This window comes from Macroventuria anomochaeta (assembly GCF_010093625.1).
Source record: "Macroventuria anomochaeta strain CBS 525.71 unplaced genomic scaffold BU25scaffold_3, whole genome shotgun sequence".
Taxonomy (NCBI): domain Eukaryota; kingdom Fungi; phylum Ascomycota; class Dothideomycetes; order Pleosporales; family Didymellaceae; genus Macroventuria; species Macroventuria anomochaeta.
Window position 1 is genome coordinate 1,247,235 of NW_022985364.1, and position 19,718 is coordinate 1,266,952.

General features: G+C 53.6%; 8 protein-coding genes across 8 annotated transcripts; 4 read left to right on the forward strand and 4 right to left on the reverse strand.

Annotated features, from left to right (window-relative positions):
• Window positions 1-389: 389 nt before the first annotated feature.
• On the forward strand, window positions 390-4,045 carry BU25DRAFT_406881 (protein kinase kin1). Its single transcript, XM_033705391.1, has 3 exons — window positions 390-1,146; window positions 1,212-1,839; window positions 1,888-4,045. Exons 1-3 carry the CDS (start codon window positions 709-711, stop codon window positions 3,879-3,881), a joined length of 3,060 nt encoding a protein of 1,019 aa, XP_033566519.1. The 5' UTR covers window positions 390-708; the 3' UTR covers window positions 3,882-4,045.
• Window positions 4,046-4,301: 256 nt separating this feature from the next.
• On the forward strand, window positions 4,302-6,121 carry BU25DRAFT_487852 (Rcd1-domain-containing protein). Its single transcript, XM_033711303.1, has 4 exons — window positions 4,302-4,883; window positions 4,934-5,089; window positions 5,137-5,512; window positions 5,561-6,121. The coding sequence occupies exons 1-4, from the start codon at window positions 4,448-4,450 to the stop codon at window positions 5,742-5,744; spliced, it is 1,152 nt and encodes a 383-aa protein (XP_033566520.1). The 5' UTR covers window positions 4,302-4,447; the 3' UTR covers window positions 5,745-6,121.
• A 369-nt stretch (window positions 6,122-6,490) lies between these two features.
• Window positions 6,491-7,440, forward strand: BU25DRAFT_406883 (60s ribosomal protein-like protein L10A). Its single transcript, XM_033705392.1, has 3 exons — window positions 6,491-6,704; window positions 6,757-6,836; window positions 6,890-7,440. Exons 1-3 carry the CDS (start codon window positions 6,521-6,523, stop codon window positions 7,277-7,279), a joined length of 654 nt encoding a protein of 217 aa, XP_033566521.1. The 5' UTR covers window positions 6,491-6,520; the 3' UTR covers window positions 7,280-7,440.
• A 902-nt stretch (window positions 7,441-8,342) lies between these two features.
• BU25DRAFT_359229 (uncharacterized protein) lies at window positions 8,343-9,082 on the reverse strand (the record flags this gene model as incomplete). The annotated part of the gene is made up of 2 exons (XM_033703633.1): window positions 8,343-8,958; window positions 9,016-9,082. The coding sequence occupies 2 exons, from the start codon at window positions 9,080-9,082 to the stop codon at window positions 8,456-8,458; spliced, it is 570 nt and encodes a 189-aa protein (XP_033566522.1). The 3' UTR covers window positions 8,343-8,455.
• A 290-nt stretch (window positions 9,083-9,372) lies between these two features.
• BU25DRAFT_359231 (ATP-dependent DNA ligase) lies at window positions 9,373-12,531 on the forward strand. Its single transcript, XM_033703634.1, has 4 exons — window positions 9,373-9,542; window positions 9,635-10,996; window positions 11,051-11,585; window positions 11,633-12,531. Exons 1-4 carry the CDS (start codon window positions 9,517-9,519, stop codon window positions 12,392-12,394), a joined length of 2,685 nt encoding a protein of 894 aa, XP_033566523.1. The 5' UTR covers window positions 9,373-9,516; the 3' UTR covers window positions 12,395-12,531.
• A 3,310-nt stretch (window positions 12,532-15,841) lies between these two features.
• On the reverse strand, window positions 15,842-16,857 carry BU25DRAFT_406885 (HIT-like protein). Its single transcript, XM_033705393.1, has 3 exons — window positions 16,488-16,857; window positions 16,198-16,272; window positions 15,842-16,147 (listed from the first exon to the last, which is right to left on the reverse strand). Exons 1-3 carry the CDS (start codon window positions 16,741-16,743, stop codon window positions 15,855-15,857), a joined length of 624 nt encoding a protein of 207 aa, XP_033566524.1. The 5' UTR covers window positions 16,744-16,857; the 3' UTR covers window positions 15,842-15,854.
• Window positions 16,858-17,298: 441 nt separating this feature from the next.
• Window positions 17,299-17,704, reverse strand: BU25DRAFT_149571 (uncharacterized protein). The gene has a single exon (XM_033700618.1). The coding sequence runs from the start codon at window positions 17,622-17,624 to the stop codon at window positions 17,376-17,378; it is 249 nt and encodes an 82-aa protein (XP_033566525.1). The 5' UTR covers window positions 17,625-17,704; the 3' UTR covers window positions 17,299-17,375.
• Window positions 17,471-19,412, reverse strand: BU25DRAFT_149612 (A/B/D/E cyclin). Its single transcript, XM_033700620.1, has 3 exons — window positions 19,311-19,412; window positions 17,866-19,213; window positions 17,471-17,813 (listed from the first exon to the last, which is right to left on the reverse strand). The coding sequence occupies exons 1-3, from the start codon at window positions 19,320-19,322 to the stop codon at window positions 17,719-17,721; spliced, it is 1,455 nt and encodes a 484-aa protein (XP_033566526.1). The 5' UTR covers window positions 19,323-19,412; the 3' UTR covers window positions 17,471-17,718.
• Between the last annotated feature and the right edge of the window lie 306 nt (window positions 19,413-19,718).

Below are 19,718 nucleotides of genomic sequence, written 5' to 3' on the forward strand. Positions count from 1 at the left end.
GACAGAAGTGGGACCTATGATGTAGGGACCGTTCGTTGAGCGGCTATCGCTTGAGTCCGGTCGTCACTTGGAAGACCCTGAGGATCAATGCAACTATTCCAATGCAACTATCCCAATGCAACTATCCCAATGCAACTATTCAGAGAGCTGCTCAGGAAATAACAGTCGATGGCTCTCGTCGAATGTCAAACCAAAAAGCAAAAACATGACAGCCCTGTGAGACGTGTGACGCAGCCTTCGCTGATGTGTTACTACCCCACGACGCAGCCCAATAACGTCGTGCCTCTTCCGCATTGGTGGAGCTGCCAGTTACGGGTTGGTTGCTGAAGCTATCGCGCCAGCCTCCAACACGAGTTCCAAGACATGAGATATCGCGCACCTTGATCCTCGCTGACTGTCCCCCTCCCTGCCGCGACCGAGTGCTGTGCGCTCTGTGCCCTCTTGCTGCACATCCTAGCTGACCCCGTGATGCAAGGTCGCAGCCAGCACGCATTCGTCTTCGACCCTGCCAAGTTTAGGTCGCAGCGCAATCACGATCAACAGCTGCCCCTAATCTGAGCACACTTCCCCCATCACCACGTGCGACCACTTTGCACTTGTCGCTGAAGCCTGCCGCAAATCGCCAGATATCAGCCAGTCCCCACAGCCGCTCAAAACGCTCGCAGCCGACCATTCTCAGGGCGCCCGCTGCCCTTGCGTGCAGCCAGCATGTCGGCGCCAGCCCCATCGTCGCCAGCCGTTGTTCGACGACCTCCGCACAGCGACCGCCCAACCCGCTCGCAAAGCACCACCACCCGCCCCAGCGGGCATCCGCAGCACTTGAAAGACGTCTCACGCCGCGACTACGAGCAGACCAACGTGGCAGCTTATTCCCCGTCGCGACACAGCGAATCACGAGAAGCTCCACCACAGCGCACCGAGTCGAGCAGGCGCCATTCGCGGTATGCTTCAGACGCCTCGACGGCCAGCGCAATGCCTACAAACGGCGTAGCCACTGAAACCACGAGAGGCGGGCAGCCAGTGCCAGCAAAGCGCCGGACGACCATCACAGCCCCAAGCACAGGAACATGGGCGCTCGGCAAGACGATCGGTGCGGGCAGCATGGGCAAGGTGAAGCTGGCGAAGCACAACGAAAGCGGTGAGCAGGTATGTGCGGTCCCCAGGTTCCTAGCAACTGAGGAGGGCCAGCGGCGTTTGCTAATTTACTGTAGGTGGCCGTCAAGATAGTGCCTCGACAGTCTCAGGACCAGCACCAGAGCGCCGCCGACCGCGAAAGAGCCGACCACTCCAAGGAAGTCCGGACTGCACGAGAGGCTGCTATTGTCAGTCTGCTCAACCACCCTTACATATGCGGCATGCGAGATGTCGTACGGACCAACTACCACTGGTACATGCTCTTCGAATTCGTCAACGGCGGACAAATGCTCGACTACATCATCTCCCATGGGCGTCTTAAGGAGAAGCAGGCCCGCAAGTTTGCTCGTCAGATCGCCAGTGCGCTCGACTACTGCCACAGAAACAGCATTGTCCACCGTGACCTGAAGATTGAGAACATCCTCATCAGCAAAACCGGCGACATCAAGATCATCGATTTCGGCCTGAGCAATCTGTTCTCGCCTCGCAGCCAGCTGAAGACGTTCTGTGGTAGTCTGTACTTCGCCGCTCCTGAGTTGCTGCAAGCGAAGCAGTACACCGGTCCTGAGGTCGATGTCTGGAGTTTCGGCATTGTCCTCTACGTCTTGGTCTGCGGCAAGGTACCGTTCGATGACCAGAGCATGCCACAGCTGCACGCAAAGATCAAGAAAGGACACGTTGATTACCCTCCATGGTTGTCTGCGGGTAAGATGGGTGAACCAGATTCCTTTGCTGCTCGCTGACTGAATACAGAATGCCGGAGCTTGATCCACCGCATGTTGCAGACGGATCCCACGCAACGAATGACGCTTTCTGAGATCATGAACCACCCATGGTTGACCAAAGGATTCAACAGCCCACCGGAAAACTACCTGCCTCACCGTGAACCTCTGCAGCTCCCGCTTGACCCGGAGATTGTCGAGAAGATGACTGGCTTTGACTTTGGTACCCCCGAATACATCACCACTCAACTGACCAACGTCATCCAATCTGAAGAGTATCAGCGTACTGTGCGCCTTGCTGCACGGAGGACTACAACTCAAACACCGGAGACTGAGAGAAAACGTGGCATGTTCGACTTCTACAAGCGACGAAACTCGATATCTAGCCGAGAGCAGCTGACTGCTTCCTCCTCTGAAGAGGTGTCCAGAGGTCTAGACCCTGTCAATGCTTACAGTCCTCTCATCTCAGTCTACTATCTGGTCAGGGAGAAGAGAGATCGCGAGCGAGCTGAAGAGAACCCAGGTGCAGTAGCCATGCCCCAGAGCCCAGGAGAGAAGCCGTTGAAGATGCCCGACCTCCCTGCACCACCGCCAGCGTACACAAACGCTGCCACCTACGAGATGGCAGGCGAGAAGCCCACCGGTGGACGGTCGCGACCCCGGGCAAGGACGCACGGTGAGGATGAGGTGACTGATAGCTTGAAGAGGGTGGATCTCAACAAGCCCCCTGGTTCTGTCTCGCCAGCTGTACTCACACCGCCGGTAGAGCAACCCAAGAGGGAAGGCTCTGTTGGAGGATTGTTGCGACGCTTCAGCACACGCAAGTACCGACACGATAGAGGTCAGGCTGATGTGCCGCCTACACCACCGACACCAGCTGTCGCAATTTCGAGCCCTTCAGAGCCGCCGCCTCAAGCGCCTGCGACTGTACCAAGGAAAAGCTTCAGCATCCGCAGACCCCGTGATAGGGATACCGGGTCTTCGTCTCAGCTACCCTCGAATACCGCAAATCAGCCAGAGCTCTTGTCACCTCACGGCAGCACTAACAGCACTGCACGGAAACTCAAGGTACTTGGACGGTCGACCAGTGTTAATTCCGCCGATTTCCGCCGACGCCTCAGCCGCCGCGGTAGGTCAACAGAAAACACGGGCGATCGTGAGCCTCCACCAACAAGTGGCTCAGATAGGTCAGACCTCAGCACTCAGCAGCCTAGACCTAGCTACGATCCTGGGGCCGATGATATTACATCGAGCCCGCGGAGAAACCAGGCATCTCGCGCGAAGTCTTTGGGCCATGCACGAAGAGAAAGCATTCAGGCTAGGCGAGCAAAGCGAGAGCAAGCCAGAGAATCGAACGTACCTGAGGAGACTGATGCCGAGCTGGCCGAATCTGCAGCTGAAGCTGAGGAGGCCAGAAGCCCTGACGCCGTGAAGCCTGTCTTCCTGAAGGGCTTGTTCAGTGTCTCCACAACCAGCAGCAAGCCAGTGTCGTTCATACAAAACGATCTGATCCGAGTGCTCCAACTACTTGGAGTCACCTTCCAGCCTATCAAAGGAGGTTTCAAGTGTCGACATGCTCCCAGCATCGACCTGAATAAGGCTCCTGACATGCCAACATCCCCTCCAAGCGGCAGCCATAGGAGGAAGATTAGTTTTGGAGGGTTGATCGGCGGCGACCGTGATAAAGAGCGAGAAGAGTTCAGAGAGCAGAACCGCGCTCCTCATACACCAAAGTCACGATCTCGACCGTCTCCCGCGGATCATAGCTTCACTAACACCGACGATTCTGATGACAGTGACGAGAGAAACGAACGCCGACCCCGTGCGGGACGCGCACTGGCTGCTGGAGAGACAACAACACACGTGCAAAGCGATCTAGGCGATCTCGCGCCTCTTGTTTTCGAGGTTCTGATTGTCAAAGTACCACTTCTACAACTACACGGCCTGCAGTTCAAGAAGGTTGATGGTGGAACCTGGCAATACAAGAGCATGGCACAAAACATCCTGGAGCAACTACGGCTGTAAGTGATGGGCTCTGAGCACGGCGTTTTGGGTGAAGCATCATTTGTTTTTCATGAGAAGGGGATAGTGTGTTAATCGAAGTAATTTGAAGATTGTGCATGATCTGGGCTACATTGACTAGTTTCGAGATCCATTTAGGCTTCATCAATCTAAACAATGATTTGGCATACAAGGTTTATTGAAGTGACTAGAACGTGTGTTTGCGAGCTATACAAGTGCACCTATATTGCCAGCTTGAGGTCACTTGGGTACCCGCTTTCGTCGTAGTGTATGCCTGGTGTCTGGCACCTTTACTGCAGGGCTTAGCCTATGAACTCACTTGATCTGGGCGGCGTCGATCTCCGTAGAAGCTCGAGCTCCCGCACTTGCGCGCCAAGAGGTCCCCCACGTCTGCGAACCTCCTCTCTCGAGTAACTGACTGGACGCACTCACACAAAACCGCGCCATTCACCGCTCTTCCACTCACAACCGCAGGCACCAGCTTCCTTCAGCTACATATTACTTCTATCCATCGATCGCACCTATCCTCACCGCAACACTCAGCCCAACCGCAGCGACCGCAGCGACAGATGCAGCAAATGCAACACCTCTTCACGCAGCAGCAGCAGCACTACCCTGGCGAGTGGTCGCAGGGTCACCATCAACTTCCCAATCATCATGTAGCCCAGCACGGTCAGCTTCAGGCGCAGGCACAGGCGGCGCAAGCGCAAGCTCAAGCACAGGCTGCCGCAGCCGCCGCAGCCGCTGCGCAGGCTCAACAGCAGCACTACCAACGGATCGCGGGCAACAATGGGACCGCCGTCCCCGGTAATGGCATCGTGCCTCGCGGCCCCGCGAACGACATGCAGGCCAACACTGAGATTGGCATGACCGAAGAGAACAGGCGCGTGCTCGACTGGATCGCACAGCTCATGAAGCCAGCAACGCGCGAGTCGGCCTTGCTCGAGCTCAGCAAGAAGCGCGAGCAGGTGCCAGAGCTCGCCCTTATTCTGTGGCATTCATTTGGTACGCTACGCGGGTCTGAATGACAGCCTGGCGGAAGCTAACAGAATCAGGTGTTATGGCCTCCCTTCTCCAAGAAATCATCTCCGTCTACCCTCTTCTCAACCCGTCGCAACTGACGGCTGCTGCTTCAAACCGCGTGTGCAATGCACTTGCGCTCCTTCAATGCGTAGCGTCCCACACCGAGACCCGTGGCCTCTTCCTGAGTGGTAGGTGCGGCATGGCCAGATAACGAATATCTCTGACATGAACGCAGCGCACATCCCGCTCTTCCTCTATCCGTTTCTCAACACCACGTCGAAGTCGCGTCCGTTCGAATACCTCCGTCTGACCTCCCTCGGTGTGATTGGTGCCCTCGTCAAGAACGACTCTTCTGAAGTCATCAACTTTCTTCTTACAACCGAGATCATTCCGCTCTGCCTTCGCATCATGGAGACAGGCTCAGAACTCAGCAAGACTGTCGCGATCTTCATTGTCCAGAAAATTCTGCTCGACGATATTGGCCTCGCGTACATATGCCAAACATACGAGCGCTTTTACGCAGTTGGCACCGTTCTTAGCAACATGGTTAACCAGCTTGTAGAGCAGCAGACGGTCCGTCTCTTGAAGCATGTCGTTCGCTGCTTCCTTCGGTACGTTGCTTTATGCTCATTTGCACAGTCCACAGCTAACGTGTTCAGTCTGAGTGACAACGCTCGCGCCCGTGAAGCTCTGCGTCAGTGCCTTCCTGAGCCCCTCAGGGACGCGACATTTTCATCAGTTCTTCGCGACGATGCGGCTACCAAACGTTGCCTCGCTCAGCTGCTGATTAACCTTTCGGACAACGTCGTTGATGCTGCCAACAACCAGCAGCTGATGCACTGAGGAGCCCTTGGGAAGCAGGTGTGACTTCCTTCACACACTCAGTTTAGTAGTGCATCCTCACTTCGATTTCTGTGTAATTTATAGGCTTCGACCTTCGACTTCATTCAGCGTGGCGGCATGCATAGGGGACGGTTCGGGTACATATCACTTCGACCTGGATATGGTACGGTTCTGGCGTTGGGATCTTTCCGATGCGATACCCGTGGGAACGTTGTTCACGACATGTTCCTACAGCATCTTATCATCTTTATTGGACGACTCTCATGGCGAGGAGTTATGGGCATTGCATGGCGTGGTATTTCTGTGCGTGGTTTGGCTTGGGACAAAAGCGATATGTATAATATTTGGACAGCTTCGGTTAGCTGGAGCAATGTAGGGATATGCTTGTTCTTCCATAATTCTGAGTGCGTCTACTCGACTACACATGTCTGAAAGTCTTTGGCTATCACCATGGAACTTGAATGAATCTCACACGTGGTCGCAATGGCGTTTCTGAACACCAGTCGGTGTGAGTAAACCTCGGCGACATCTCCAGGGTATCTACAGTGATTGTGAGATATGGTACCCGCGTCAGCTTGGACGAGAACTCAGTTCGGTGCAGTGCTGTTGTTCGTTCTGTCAGATGGTGAGCGGCCAATCAGCGACTAGTGCGGACGAACTTTCGCTTACGAACGCGCACCTCTGCATTTCGCCGCCGCCGCCCCGCCGTCTTTTCTTCTTCAACCACCGCACCAGAGCCACCAAAGGAATCATCCCTTGGGAGACAATCAGCCAACATGTCGAAAATCTCTGTCGCCGGCGTTCGCACGAATGTCAAGGAGCTCCTTGAGTACTCCAACGAGACCAAGAAGAGGAACTTCCTCGAGACCGTCGAGCTCCAAATCGGCCTCAAGAACTACGACCCCCAGCGTGACAAGCGTTTCTCTGGAACCGTCAAGCTCCCCACCGTTCCCCGTCCCCGTAAGCCGCGCGCGCATCGAGCACCGGAAGAGCAAAGGCTGACAGTTTCCAGGCATGGCCATCTGCGTTCTCGGTGACCAGCACGATATCGATCGTGCCAAGCACCACGGCGTCGATGCTATGTCCACCGACGTGAGTACCCTCAAAATCTGCAGCGCGCACGAACACGACTGACACAAAAGCAGGACTTGAAGAAGCTCAACAAGAACAAGAAGCTCATCAAGAAGCTCGCACGCAAGTACGATGCTTTCATGGCTTCCGACGCCTTGATCAAGCAGATCCCCCGTCTCTTGGGTCCCGGTCTGTCCAAGGCCGGAAAGTTCCCCACTCCCGTCTCTCACGCTGAGGACCTCGCCAACAAGATGACCGAGGTCAAGTCCACCATCAAGTTCCAGCTGAAGAAGGTTCTCTGCATGGGTGTCGCTGTCGGCAACGTCGGCATGACCGAGGATGAGCTGATCGGCAACATCATGTTGGCCATCAACTACCTCGTCTCTCTCCTGAAGAAGGGCTGGCAGAACGTGGGCTCCTTGACCATCAAGGCCACCATGAGCCCCCCCAAGCGCCTCTACTAGAGCGTTGTCGTCTGGGTTGCTGGGTTCGTCAAGTCACGCTGCAGCGGGCTCTTGAAAGATGGCCTGTTCTGGTAACGATCTAACGGAATCACGATCTCGAATGGATGAAGGATGGGCAGTAATGTAGCTTTAAATGGCATATGTGAACCCTGTCACCTAAACCTAAATGTCCCTGCCGTGCATCTTGACATGAAATCGTGTACTCGGAAACTGATCTAATTTCTTTTTACATAATTGAAATGCAGTCAAAGCTGTTCCACGTTTTGCACGCCCCATCTCTGCCTATCCAGCACCAGCCTCGCCGCCCCACAACCAAAACCAAAATTTCCTGCCAAGCCGTGGTCCAAGCTTCTCTTCCACCAGTATAAAACCCCAATTCCCCCCGTCCCCCTCTTCTGTTCTTCCTACATCAGTAGGTAACTTCCTAAGTTACTTATATCGTGGCTCCGCGCAAGCGGCTTGCTGAGGGTTATTCCTTTTTCTCTGTGAATAGTCCTCCGTTCCCGGCCCCGTAGAAGAATTCCGACCGTCTTCCTACCAATTGCTGTCCGTGAAAAGATGGACCGGAGTTGTGGGATGGTGTGGGACATACCGCTTTTTACCTTCTTGTGTTTTTGGAACTGAGATGGATGAGAGTAGGGCACTGGCGATGCATATCATTGGCATGAGCTATCATTGAGAAGCGGCACTGGGTGCTGCGCTTGAGGATGGTTTTGGTGCTGCTACTGCGCGACGACAGAATTTTTTTTGCTGCTCAGTCGAGGCTTTGCAGAGATGCAGCGCGCAACCGCGATTCGTTGCATAAGTGTTCTCAGTCATGGTCGTATGGTCGTTACTTGTCACCGTGTCGCTGCAACCATAAAGCCCAGGAGTTTGGTCCTTCACCGTCTTGGCTCACCATCGTCTGTGAATCATGAGCAGCGCAGCACGACGACCACCTTCGCTCACCTTACGGGCATGACTGCAGGAAGCACTTTTACAATTGAAGGATCACGATTGTACGTAGCTGTTGTTCAGAGTTGAGTTTATCTGCAAGATATGTACACCAGGAAGTATTGACGTCAGGCCATATGCTACGCTCCCGCAACGTCAGCATGCACACGCCCAAGAACAGGTCATGAACATTCATGCATCTACCTCGCAGCCACTTCCAGTCCTTTTCCCTGGCCGTCATCTTCACTGCCTCTTCCTCCACTCGTCAAACGCTTGATCCGCCTCAACATGCTCACTCCCACACCTCTCCGCAATCAGCCCCCACGTCCGCATCCGAATAATCTTCTCCACAGCCCTCTCATTCCGCATCAGCATAGCCAGACTCTCCGTCCTCGCCTCTCTCGGAAAGTACCTTCCCGAATACGGATCTAGCCTCTCATCCACCACCCTCTCCCTCGCCTTGCTATCCTCAATCTGCCGCAGCACGCTGTCTGGGTCGTCGGGGTCTGGGGAGGTGGCTACGCCTGCGCAGTAGTCTAGCACATCGGACCGTACGCTCCAACTCGGGAATAGCACGCGCTGCTTGAATTCATCACATTGCGCTGGGGGTATTGAGCGCGCGGAGCCGCTGAGCTGGCGTGTAGATGTTGAGGAGGGATCGAAGCCGCGCTGTGCGGGCGTAAGTAAGGCGTTGAGGTTCTGGGTTATCGAATCGTCTATTGTGGAGCGTGATATGCGCAGAAAGTCTGCCAGGGAGCTTGTATTAGTTAGTGAGCGGTTTTGAGACAAGAAGGGGGGCGGACCTCGCAGTGCGGTCTGGTTGAAGCAGAATTGTGGCGTGAGGCGTGGCGCTGGGTAGGGTTGCGACATGCTGGGCGGAGATGGTGTGGGAGAGGAAGGAGGAGGGGGTTTCCAAAGATATTTCGCCAGGGTGGTATATTTTTCAACTTGTCAGGAGATATGCAAAAGGTGTTGCGACTGTTCTGCGTAGGCGGCGATATGCAAAGTAGCTGATATGGTGAGCCACGACTCCGGAGTGATGTCAGCACTTTCCGCGCTGCCTGGGGCACGTCCCCGAACTCGACGCGTCTCGAGACGCGCCTGCCTATCTGCGCGCGTGTAGCCTAATCTTGTGCGCATTGCAAAGACAGAGCATGCCCGTTCGCTTCAGCGCTTCAAGCTGCACTGCTCTCCCAACTCGCTTGACTTGTCGCACGCTCCAGCCAGTTCGATCGCAATTGCTCTCTTCAGTGAATTCTCGCCGCCTCCCACGTGAGAGGTCGCAGCTCTGCAACTCAGTGACCATGCCGCCCAAGCAGGCTACTCTGGGGTACGTCAAGTCTTCTCAGACTACACTTGGTTGCGACGAAGATCACCAATTGTACTGCACGTACAGTGTTGGTGCTGACACCCTTCTGACAGGAAGTTCTTCGGCAAGAACGGCGCACCAGCGAAGCAGCAGTCGAAGCTATCCTTCTCCACCAAGACCAAGACCGGGAGGAAAGATGCAGAACCGAAAGAAGAAGCCGAATCCTCGCCGGCAGAGGTGGAACCAGAGCCCAGTGGAAGGGCAGGGTCGAATGCGGAGGCCAAAGAAGAAGTAAATGGCGAGGCAATGGAGGTAGACAGTGCACCCGCTGAGGCTGGTAAGAAGCGACAAGCCAAGGAGGAAGAGGAAGATTCGGAGGATGAGCCTCCCACAAAGCGACTGCGAAGGAAACCTGCAAAGGAGACCAAATCCAAAAAGGCTAAGCCAGCGCCAAAGAAAGTTGACAAGCCCGCTGCGACACCGAAGCAGACAGTTGCCGCACCAAAAGCCGTTAAGGACGAACTAGAGGAGGAGGAGAAGAAGAAGGAGGAGGATGAGGAGGATGAGGAGGCATCGAAGCCAACGAAGGCTGCAAAGGGCAAGAACGAGGCACGAAAGTCACCAACACCAGTCGCAGAGGACGATGCCATGTCGGATGGGAAAGAAGAGGAAGAAGATATACTCAGCTCAGGTGAAGAGCCCGAGGAGGTCAAGACGAAGGCCCGTAAGAAGGTCCAGACTACACTCACCTCGAACACGAAGGATCTGTATCCGGATTGGAAACCTGGTGAGCCAGTGCCGTACGCTGCGCTCTGCACGACATTCTCCAAAATCGAGATGACAACGAAGCGACTCGAGATCATGGCCCACTGTTCGCTCTTTCTGCGTCAAGTGATGCGATTGACCCCTTCAGACCTCCTACCAACGGTCATGCTCATGATCAACAAGCTTGCAGCAGATTACGCCGGTATCGAACTCGGAATCGGCGAGTCGTTGATCATGAAAGCTGTCTCAGAGAGTACCGGGCGAAGCCTGCAGCACATCAAGAGCGACCAACAAGAGATTGGTGATCTTGGTTTGGTGGCAGCGAAGAGTCGATCGAAGCAGCCCACCATGTTCAAGCCTAAACCTTTGACAGTGGCAGGTGTCCACAAAGGTCTGATGGCTATTGCCACTACCACCGAAGGTCAGGGTGCTCAAGGACGGAAGGTCGATGGCATCAAGAAACTGTTATCAGCAGCCGACGCGCACAACGCTGGAAAACACGTCGATATCGAGGAGAACAAGGGTGGTGCGAGTGAAGCGAAGTTCATCGTCCGAACGTTGGAGGGTAAGCTTCGTCTGGGACTCGCGGAGAAGACCGTGGTAGTGTCGCTTGCGCAAGCGGTGAAGTTCCATGAGATGTCACAGAAGGGCAAGACACCGTCCACGGCGGACTTGGCAGAAGCTGAGTCGACGCTGAAGACTGTCTACAGGTATGTTGATCTTTCTCGGAAAAGAGCTTCATGGTCTTGCTAACATATACACAGCGAGCTCCCCAGCTACGAGGTAATTGTCCCTGCAATGCTCGCGCATGGTCTGTCAAATCTTCGCGAGAACTGCAGGTTACAACCTGGTGTACCGTTGAAGCCTATGCTTGCGAAACCGACAAAGTCAATCACCGAAGTACTCGATCGTTTTGAAGGCAAGGACTTTACATGCGAGTACAAGTACGATGGCGAGCGGGCACAGATACATTTCGTTGCACACGACGCCGCGATAGATATGGCGACAGCAGCTCCTTCGGCTGGTACAAGTGATCGTGGTGTGTCCAATATCTTCTCGCGCAATTCAGAAGACTTGTCGAAGAAGTACCCAGACATCCTTGCGAAGCTGCCGACCTGGGTCAAGGAAGGGACGAAGAGCTTTGTCCTCGACTGCGAGACCGTTGCCTGGGACATGGTCGAGAAGAAGGTTCTACCCTTCCAGCAACTAATGACACGAAAGAGGAAGGATGTCAAGGTCGAGGATGTGAAGGTAAAAGTCTGCGTCTTCGCTTTCGACATCCTCTATCTTAATGGCGAGGTGCGTCACCTCCTATCTATGTCGTATGCACTTGCTAATATTCCCAGGCCCTCGTAACGAAATCCTTCCGCGAGCGCCGCGAAGCCTTGAACAGCGCCTTCATTCCCGTCGAAGGCGAGTTCGCGCTCGCCAAATTCGGCAACACAAACGACCTCGACACCATCCAAACGCTCCTTGAAGACTCCGTAAAAGAAGGCTGCGAAGGCCTCATGGTCAAGATGCTCGACGGGCCCGAATCCTACTACGAGCCCTCCAAGCGCTCGCAGAACTGGCTCAAGGTCAAAAAGGACTACCTCGCTGGCGTCGGCGACTCGCTCGATCTGGTCGTGCTAGGTGCTTACTACGGCAAGGGCAAGAGAACGAGCTGGTATGGTGCGTTTTTGCTTGCGTGCTACAATCCGAATACAGAGAAGTACGAGACGGTGTGCAATATCGGCACAGGTTTCTCGGAAGCTATCCTCGAGCAATTCCACAAACAACTCTCGGATATCGTTATCGACCGCCCAAAACCATTCTACACGCACAGCGCCGGCAACAAAGACCAGCCTGATGTATGGTTCGAGCCGCGGTACGTGTGGGAAGTCAAGACTGCCGATTTGACCCTATCTCCAAGGTATAAGGCGGCGGCTGCGGAGGTCGGCGGTGGTGGCAAGGGTGTATCGCTGAGGTTTCCGAGGTTCATCAAGGAGAGGGATGATAAGAAACCGGATCAAGCGTCCAGTGCGAGGATGATCGCCGAGATGTATCAAAGACAGGAGAGTGTGGGGAAGAGTAAGGGGCCGAGTGTTGATGATGATTTTGAATATTAGTGAAAGGTTGGGAAGAGGTGTAGGATATATTGTGAAGAGAAGAGTAAGGGGCCGAGTGTTGATAACGATTTTGAGTATTAGTGAAGGGTTGGGAAGGCCTTAGGATATATCGTGAAAGGAATATGAATGAAGAGCAGATATCGAAAATGGTATGAAGGGCCCCTTCGAGTGTTTAATTATGATCCACCTCGCCTTTTTCCACTCCTGGCTCTTTCTTCAAGCCGGAGTTAAGGAGGTACCGCAAGTCATCAGTCCTCCTTCTCTTTATCCACCATCTCCCACTCCTCACCACTGATACTAAAGTTAATCCCAAAAACCATCCTCATATGCTCTCGCGCCGGCAGGGAAGCCACAACATCCGCTGCAGACTCTTCGAGCGCCACGGACAAGTTTTCCAGAGGCGGACCGATAACGAGATCGAGGTCGCGGGCTATAATGGCTGTGATGCCTTTTACAGCGTGGAGAAACCTTTGTGTGGACGAGAGACGCGAAGGTGGCATTGCGGGGGAAGTGAACATATCTCCAAAAATAAAACAATGCGAAGGGAGCGGAGAGGAGGTTGGTGAAGCCTTGCGCTAGGTTTACCCAATAGAGCGGTGAGGTTATGTAGAAGTGGTCCGGTGAAGGGCATGAAGACTTGAGGGTGTCGAGTGGTGGTGGCCATGGTGGTGAATTTGTGCGGGATTGAGTTTGCGGTTGTGTGAAAGGTTGGTGATCAACTGAATAAACCAAAGTACATGTTGGACAAGTTTCTCCAGGGTTGATGACTGTGTGAGCGGTACCGTTGATCACCTAGTATTGTAAGGTGATTAGCTGCCAGTGTTTCGCTACCAGGTTCCATCCTATCAACGCAGTGCCTAGTTTTCAAGGCCCCGAAATAATTTCGAGATGTGTAAAAAGCACATGCTATCACCAAACATTTGTCCGCTATCGGAAAGCGCCGGCCAATACCTTGTATATCAGATTGCCGATCCAGTACTCTGAAGGACTTCAGTACACTGTGAATATTTGTGCGTTGCTTGAGGCGAGCCGAGAGTGCAGTCTTTCAGATGATTTGAAATATATACTCCAAGAGGCTGGCGATATTGGTAACATAAGGAGTGTACCATGGTTCTGATCTCTACATTACCATTCACTTTCGTGCGTTACTGAGATCTTGCTGGCACTCGTGAATTTAAATACAAAGGCTACTTTCTTCGATTTTCGTAAAGTGAAGGTCGTGTCATATTCGTTCCAATGAAGATATCTGTTCGACTTTGTAAACACCAAGGCTTGAATTCTTGAGTCGCAGCCCCCCCCCCCCTCCATCATCCATATGCTACCACATCTACACTTCGATAATTCTGCTTGTTCCCAGTTCCTACTTCCTCGGCCCTCGATACCCATATGGTAGCTACCAAGAGCACGATCGCAAGGACTAACAGGGTAGCGGGAAGAGCGAGTCAAGCCCACCGAACACCCACATGAATCTCGTCGTGTCTCACGGATTCAGGCACACGGTTTTGTACCGAGACGTGGTATTGCGGCAATGTTGGATTCGCTTACAGTTCTTGGAAGGTGTGGAAGGAGCGAAGTGCAATATTGGTACGGCGCGCTACGGAGTGCGCCATATCCGTAAGATTGGGAGTGAAATAGATCGTTTTTTAATTGTCTCAGGGCCAGCGTACCCCTGAGAATGTGGGCTTTTGTCAATTCTCCTATACTTGGCATAGTTCCCAAGATATTGAGTGTGAAGTCGGTTGAGGGTGTGTTGCCAGGATCATAGGCCTAAGCCACGCTATAGAGCGGGTTCGCGTAATAAACGCCATGAGACCTCTCTCAACCTCGGATAGTGCGAGACTGAGCGTGTCGTTGATAATTTCCTGAAGGATGTTCTCGCTATACATACCACCCTTTACTAGAGCTTTGATGACGTGAACACAGGTATACAACTTACTGCACAGAAAGAGTTATTGAGTGCAACGAAGCCATGGTCGTTGCCATTAGTCTGTTCATCCAGAGGCAACTTGGTAGCACGTATCCACTCGATATCCGCGCGCCTTCCCATAGGGTCATTCTCTTGCGGGTAGTGTGGACTCCACTAGTTGTCGGACGCTACAGCAAAGTGAAGGACCGCTGGTCAGGTCTCATTCACGCTGGGCACGCTGACAGTCTGATTTGCTATCGCTAAGCAGGTCGAATTTATGGGCTGATAGTTGCTGATGATCTCACAACTATCGAGTGTTGGGAGTTGTATTGAAAAACTGGACATTTGACACGATACTGTTCCGGAGCAGCTCTGCATCGAAAGGCAATTGCTAAGGTAGGGAATGGATCCCAGGTACAATTACCCGTTGAACACGTGAATGGCGGATCAGGTGAAGGTTCCCATACCCAGTAAGCACTGTCCGCCGCATGAATGACCGTTGTGTGCTTACCTGATGTGGTAAGTGAACAGCAGTCTCAAGCTGCCGTACAGACTCCGACTGGCTTGATCGAATCATACCATATCACAAAGAGGCCGTTGAAGCTTGAGCAAACCATATCTAACTCAACTGGCTGATATAGCTAACGACAGGCACCATCAAGCTAATACGAAAAAGCATGGAGCCGAAGGAAACCACCGTATTGAGTGTGATACCACCACGCCACTCCGGATTGAGGCGGCCGTTATGAACAGCTAAGACGGCAGCTACAGCAGTAAGAACTTCGAGAGCTGTACAAGTGGAAATGATTTTGAACAGCCAAGTAGAGAAGATCAGCTTTGCGATCGATCGCATAGGGACTGGCTCGATAACAGACTTTCGCTCGAGCATCGGAGACTGTTCTGGTAACGGCATCGGGTCTAGAATGAGGGTTTCAGCCTCGTTGGCATACTGACTATTTCTCTCGGTAGGAGGGACAGTAGGCTCGACAGCCAGGGTCGCTGTGATCTCACGATTCATCGTCTAGAAAGCCGTGCTGTCTGTGGTATCGAAGGGGAAGCGATGTAATGAGCGTTTTATCCGTCGTATAATCACAAGTGCACTTTTACAGCTGCGAGGCTTGGATATGCAGCTCTGAGTTACGTGAAGCCCTCGGCGCTTACTCTTGCCTATCAACAACCCCACTGTGCAGCGTAATCCTGGGCTCTGTGCTGCGGTGAGATTGAAGTTAGCATATTCGTTGAGAAGCACGAAGCTTGGCCCTCGTTCTGTGCGAACGTGTGCCTCCAGTATGTTCGAAGGCATACGCTGCTCCGTGAAAAGAGCAACAAGACCCTCATTGTCGACTTTATCAGGGGTTCGGATTAATTGTACTGAGGTTCTTCCCGTCTTGAATAACTCTAGGTTGAGAGGTTCTTTGGGAAAATCAAACGACACGGAACAGGAAGCTGTAATCTCATCAGAGTAGATGTGTCTTCAAGACCAAACCACGTGCTTCCGTAGTTCGCGCCCAAGGTTTGCGCACCTAAAGTTGGGCTGCTTGTGATGTCATCTCATTATAACTTCGGATCGTTCTTACCCAGCTTTTTAATCTCCTGCCTCAGCACTTTCCTCATCTCGCCCGCCATCTGCGCTCCTTCTTCGTCATCCAGATCATCGCGCTGCCCCCTCCCAAACATCGTCCAGCTCTTGCTCTTGATTTCCGGCATCGTCGCTGGCCGTGGTATTATGTGAAAATGTACATGTGGTACGACCTGCGCTGCTCGCGCCCCGTTGTTTTGTACAATGTTGTAGTCTGTTACACCGGTAACCTTCGCTACAGTCCTCGCTAGGAACGGGAGCCAAAAGCCTGTATCCATCAGCTTACCATCCGGAGCCTATTGCTTCGTCCAGACCTACCGATTTCGCGACTTTCTTGCGCCTCCATATCTGCCACCTTAACTTTGTGATTCCGCGTTGTGACCAGTAGATGCCCTGCACATAAGCGTCAGTCTAAGACCCTCTCAATATTCGAGAACAACTTCAGGGCTACTCCCGCTACACTCGCGCCCTCCATCCTCTGCATCCGAAAAATGCCTTTACACCATTCACCAGTCTTCGCACCCTCGGCCACTACCCTTCGTATCCAAATCATTCGCACAACGGACCAAACAAGCCTGCACGACCAACAACCTAGAGATGCGACTTACCGCCCGTCATAGGCAAGATATCCAAGAACGCCACCACATCCCTCGTCCGCATCACCAAGAAACTGCTCGGACTTGTCTTTTCAACATTGCATTCCTCCTCCGCGGGCACCGCATCTTGCAATTCCTCCTCTTGACTCCTCTTCTTAGTCCACAGTCTTGGTCTCGAATGGTATTGAGAATGCGGGTCAGGATACGCAGCAGCGATGGCGCAGAACGGACACGCATCCGCCGGGTAACATAGATCTGTCTCTTGCATTTCGAAATTGCCTCCCCAAGAGGTCGATTACGTAATCCGTCTCTTGCTGCGCGATGATTCAATAAAACTGCTTGAACGACTGTCGATGGATGAAGTGAGGTTGATAGTGGTGGGTTGGAAAGGGTTAGCGCTGGTGTTGTTGATGATGTTGCCGAGGTCAAGGATCCAGACGCGATCGATCAGCGATGCAAGATGGCTGGGCTGGACCGTGAGCATGATGTGTAATGCATAAACAAGCCCCGTGCCCTCGAGTCGCGTCCGAGTTCGCGACCTGTCACGTCACGATCGTGGAGTCGCAACTTGATGACGCGATGCACGTATGTCGTACAGCAGAAAGGCGCGTGAAGCTTGACGCGACTGCAGCCGGCAGGACAGCTGTCTCAGCGCCTGGACTTGGTATGAAGCTCGAGACTCGAGTACCTGCCCTCACACATCACGTAACCAAAAAAGTACATGTCTGGACGATAGTTGAACTTTGAAAACCTCAATTGCGCCTGCGACGCAGAAAGCGCTAATCATACAACCGCGTGTGATATCTCGTGTCTCCAGTGCAAATGTACCCACACACGCCGCACGTATCCACCAAGGAATAGCCTTCGTATCTCACCATCATGGTATACCAGTCGCTAGTGCTATGAGCGAGTATCCAGAGTCGCTATCAGGGAAATGATGATAAGAGTGCTGAAAGTGAAAACGCCGCCGCAATGAAATGACGCCGCGAACTCCGCTGCAAGATGGAGCCAAGAACAGATGGTAGAATAACCAATTGCACACCTTTTATTAACGCCGACCGAAAGATGGTAGGCCCTGGAAGCCGAGATGCAAACATGAAGAAGTAGTCGGATGCAACAAGGTGGCTTGCTGATAGTGGCCTTCAGCATCCTGCCATCACATGTACCCGTCAGGGCGGTACGGTGGGTAGTAGCTGTGGATGCTGGGGACACGACCAGGGTTGCCTGTTAAGAAAAAGAACTCTTAGCGCTTGCTACGGGGCTGCGAGGACTCTTCTTGCAGGGCATTACCATATTCGACAACGTATTCCTTAGCCCATTTGCGAAGGACGATGGAGGCTATGACAAGTTAGCAACGATGTCAAGGTGAAGATGTTGGTATGGAACTTACCCTTCAGGAACTTCTTGCTGGCATACTTCTTGAAAAATGCCTCGTGGAGGACTGGGCCGGAGAGGTAGTCGATCATCAGGTGCAGGACAGGCTGGATCTCCTCCTCACTGTAGCCAGAGTAATGTGTGAGCGTGGCGTCCCAAGGTCCGCGCTCAAGTACCAGGCGGGCAAGGTACATGGCAGCAGCAGCGACCTGACTTGGAGGGTGGGCGAGGAAGCGGTGGTCGAGGCAACCAATCTCCAGCAAGTACTTGCCGAGCGTGCGGGTCTGGATGTCGTAGTTGTCGGCCTTGGATATCCTGCGGAGGAAGTTCATGGGGTTGGGGTAGCTCAAGTCGTAGTTCAAAGCGGTAAGGACAAAGCGCTCTGCGCTGAGAATCTCCTCTTCGGTAAAGCCATCATCGGCAACGTGGCGAAAGTTCTGGACGTGAGGCGAGAGGACCTCCTCGTACTTGGAGGCAATGAACATGGCGGTAACACCGACCAGCTGGAGACGGTCGAGCTGAACAATCTTCGATGATAGGAAGCGGTCGATGATGTTGACCGCAAGGAAGAGGGTCTCGGGCAAAAGACGGAAGCGAGTGTGGACCTCGAGCAGCCAGTCGACCAGGATACCACGCATCTTCCACTCAAGCTCGTTTTGGCTGTCCATGTAGTCGGGGTTCGCCATGGTAGCAATCTCGAGCTCCTTCAGGTACTCGAAAATCTCAACGACGTACTCGGAGACCATCAATGGGTCATCGATGTCCTCCTTGTCCAGGTCAACGTATTCGTCGGGGAAGACCTCGACGATCTCCTCGCGCTTGGTCTTAAGCTCCTCCTCGACAGGCTCAACCTTGGTCTCTTTCTTCACTTTGGCGGGCTTCTCCTCCTCCTTTGGTACCACGTTCTCCTCCTCTTCCTCTGTGTCCTGCTCCACTGGGGGTGCCTTCAGCTTCTTGCCGACGGGCTTATTGGCGTCAGCAGCGACGGCGCGCTTGTTGGTAGTCTTTGGTCCCAGAACGGCCGGGGCCTTGGCGGCCTGAGATGCCTTCTGGACGCCCGTAGGACGCGCTGCCTTGGCAACGGCGCCCTTGGAAGCGGCAGGCTTCTTGCCATCCTTCGCGCCGGCACCGAGACCGTCGACCTTGATGGTGTTGCTGACATCGCCGAGGGCGGCACGCGTTGTTCGTGTTCGTGTAGCACCGTTCAATGTAGCTGTGGACTTCTTGGTGGCTAGCGTCTTCTTAGGCACGTCACCAGCGTGCTCAGTCGCGCCCAGGCCAGCGGCCTTTGCACGCGTCATACGCGTAGGACCAGCGTTCTCATCGTTCTCGTTGGTGACAGCACGCTGCCGTGTTGATCTGACCTGATGGGACGTGTCAGTAAGCTTTGACGCGTGAGTCGTGGATCCCCGCCATGACGTTTTGGGACGAGGCGTCAACGTGGAGGAAGACGGAACGTACTGCGGGAGGCATTACGAGCAATACTAGATATGCTGATCAAGGCTAGAGTGGTATCGAAGAAGACTGGCTATGTCGTAGGGCGAGATATGGAGTAAAGGGTCGTGTTATGATGTACTGTTTGCGCGCATTAGCATCGAATCCAGGCAAGAGCATGTAGCAGACGCGTCAAACGGTGAAGGCTGACAGTACTGCAAGAGCACCAAGCACGCGAAAGACACTCCTCGACGGTGTTTTGCGAGTACTGGCAGACCAAACACGGTATATGGCGGGCGGCAGCGATCATGTGACGTGCGGGATGAGCGCGACGAACCCTTGGATGGCAGCGCCTGTGGTCGTAGACGGACGCGAGAGAAGTCCAGCTCCAACGTGCACAGGTGCGGAGTGCTTTGCGGGCGGAGGTGCTGAGGT

Bases quoted from the DNA above. Each gene is read 5' to 3' on its own strand.
- BU25DRAFT_406883 (XM_033705392.1), top strand. From the start codon at position 6,521: ATGTCGAAAATCTCTGTCGCCGGCGTTCGCACGAATGTCAAGGAGCTC. The intron at 6,705-6,756 runs GTAAGCCGCGCG...GACAGTTTCCAG, and splicing joins CCCCACCGTTCCCCGTCCCC to GCATGGCCATCTGCGTTCTC. The intron at 6,837-6,889 runs GTGAGTACCCTC...ACACAAAAGCAG, and splicing joins TCGATGCTATGTCCACCGAC to GACTTGAAGAAGCTCAACAA.
- BU25DRAFT_149571 (XM_033700618.1), bottom strand. From the start codon at position 17,624: ATGCTGAAGGCCACTATCAGCAAGCCACCTTGTTGCATCCGACTACTT.
- BU25DRAFT_406881 (XM_033705391.1), top strand. From the start codon at position 709: ATGTCGGCGCCAGCCCCATCGTCGCCAGCCGTTGTTCGACGACCTCCG. The intron at 1,147-1,211 runs GTATGTGCGGTC...AATTTACTGTAG, and splicing joins ACAACGAAAGCGGTGAGCAG to GTGGCCGTCAAGATAGTGCC. The intron at 1,840-1,887 runs GTAAGATGGGTG...GACTGAATACAG, and splicing joins CCCTCCATGGTTGTCTGCGG to AATGCCGGAGCTTGATCCAC.
- BU25DRAFT_487852 (XM_033711303.1), top strand. From the start codon at position 4,448: ATGCAGCAAATGCAACACCTCTTCACGCAGCAGCAGCAGCACTACCCT. The intron at 4,884-4,933 runs GTACGCTACGCG...TAACAGAATCAG, and splicing joins TATTCTGTGGCATTCATTTG to GTGTTATGGCCTCCCTTCTC. The intron at 5,090-5,136 runs GTAGGTGCGGCA...ACATGAACGCAG, and splicing joins CCGTGGCCTCTTCCTGAGTG to CGCACATCCCGCTCTTCCTC.
- BU25DRAFT_406885 (XM_033705393.1), bottom strand. From the start codon at position 16,743: ATGCAAGAGACAGATCTATGTTACCCGGCGGATGCGTGTCCGTTCTGC. The intron at 16,273-16,487 runs GTAAGTCGCATC...GCTTATGTGCAG, and splicing joins TATCTTGCCTATGACGGGCG to GGCATCTACTGGTCACAACG. The intron at 16,148-16,197 runs GTAGGTCTGGAC...TGATGGATACAG, and splicing joins GCAAGAAAGTCGCGAAATCG to GCTTTTGGCTCCCGTTCCTA.
- BU25DRAFT_359231 (XM_033703634.1), top strand. From the start codon at position 9,517: ATGCCGCCCAAGCAGGCTACTCTGGG. The intron at 9,543-9,634 runs GTACGTCAAGTC...CCCTTCTGACAG, and splicing joins CCCAAGCAGGCTACTCTGGG to GAAGTTCTTCGGCAAGAACG. The intron at 11,586-11,632 runs GTGCGTCACCTC...TAATATTCCCAG, and splicing joins TCCTCTATCTTAATGGCGAG to GCCCTCGTAACGAAATCCTT.
- BU25DRAFT_149612 (XM_033700620.1), bottom strand. The intron at 17,814-17,865 runs GTAAGTTCCATA...AACTTGTCATAG, and splicing joins CAGCAAGAAGTTCCTGAAGG to CCTCCATCGTCCTTCGCAAA.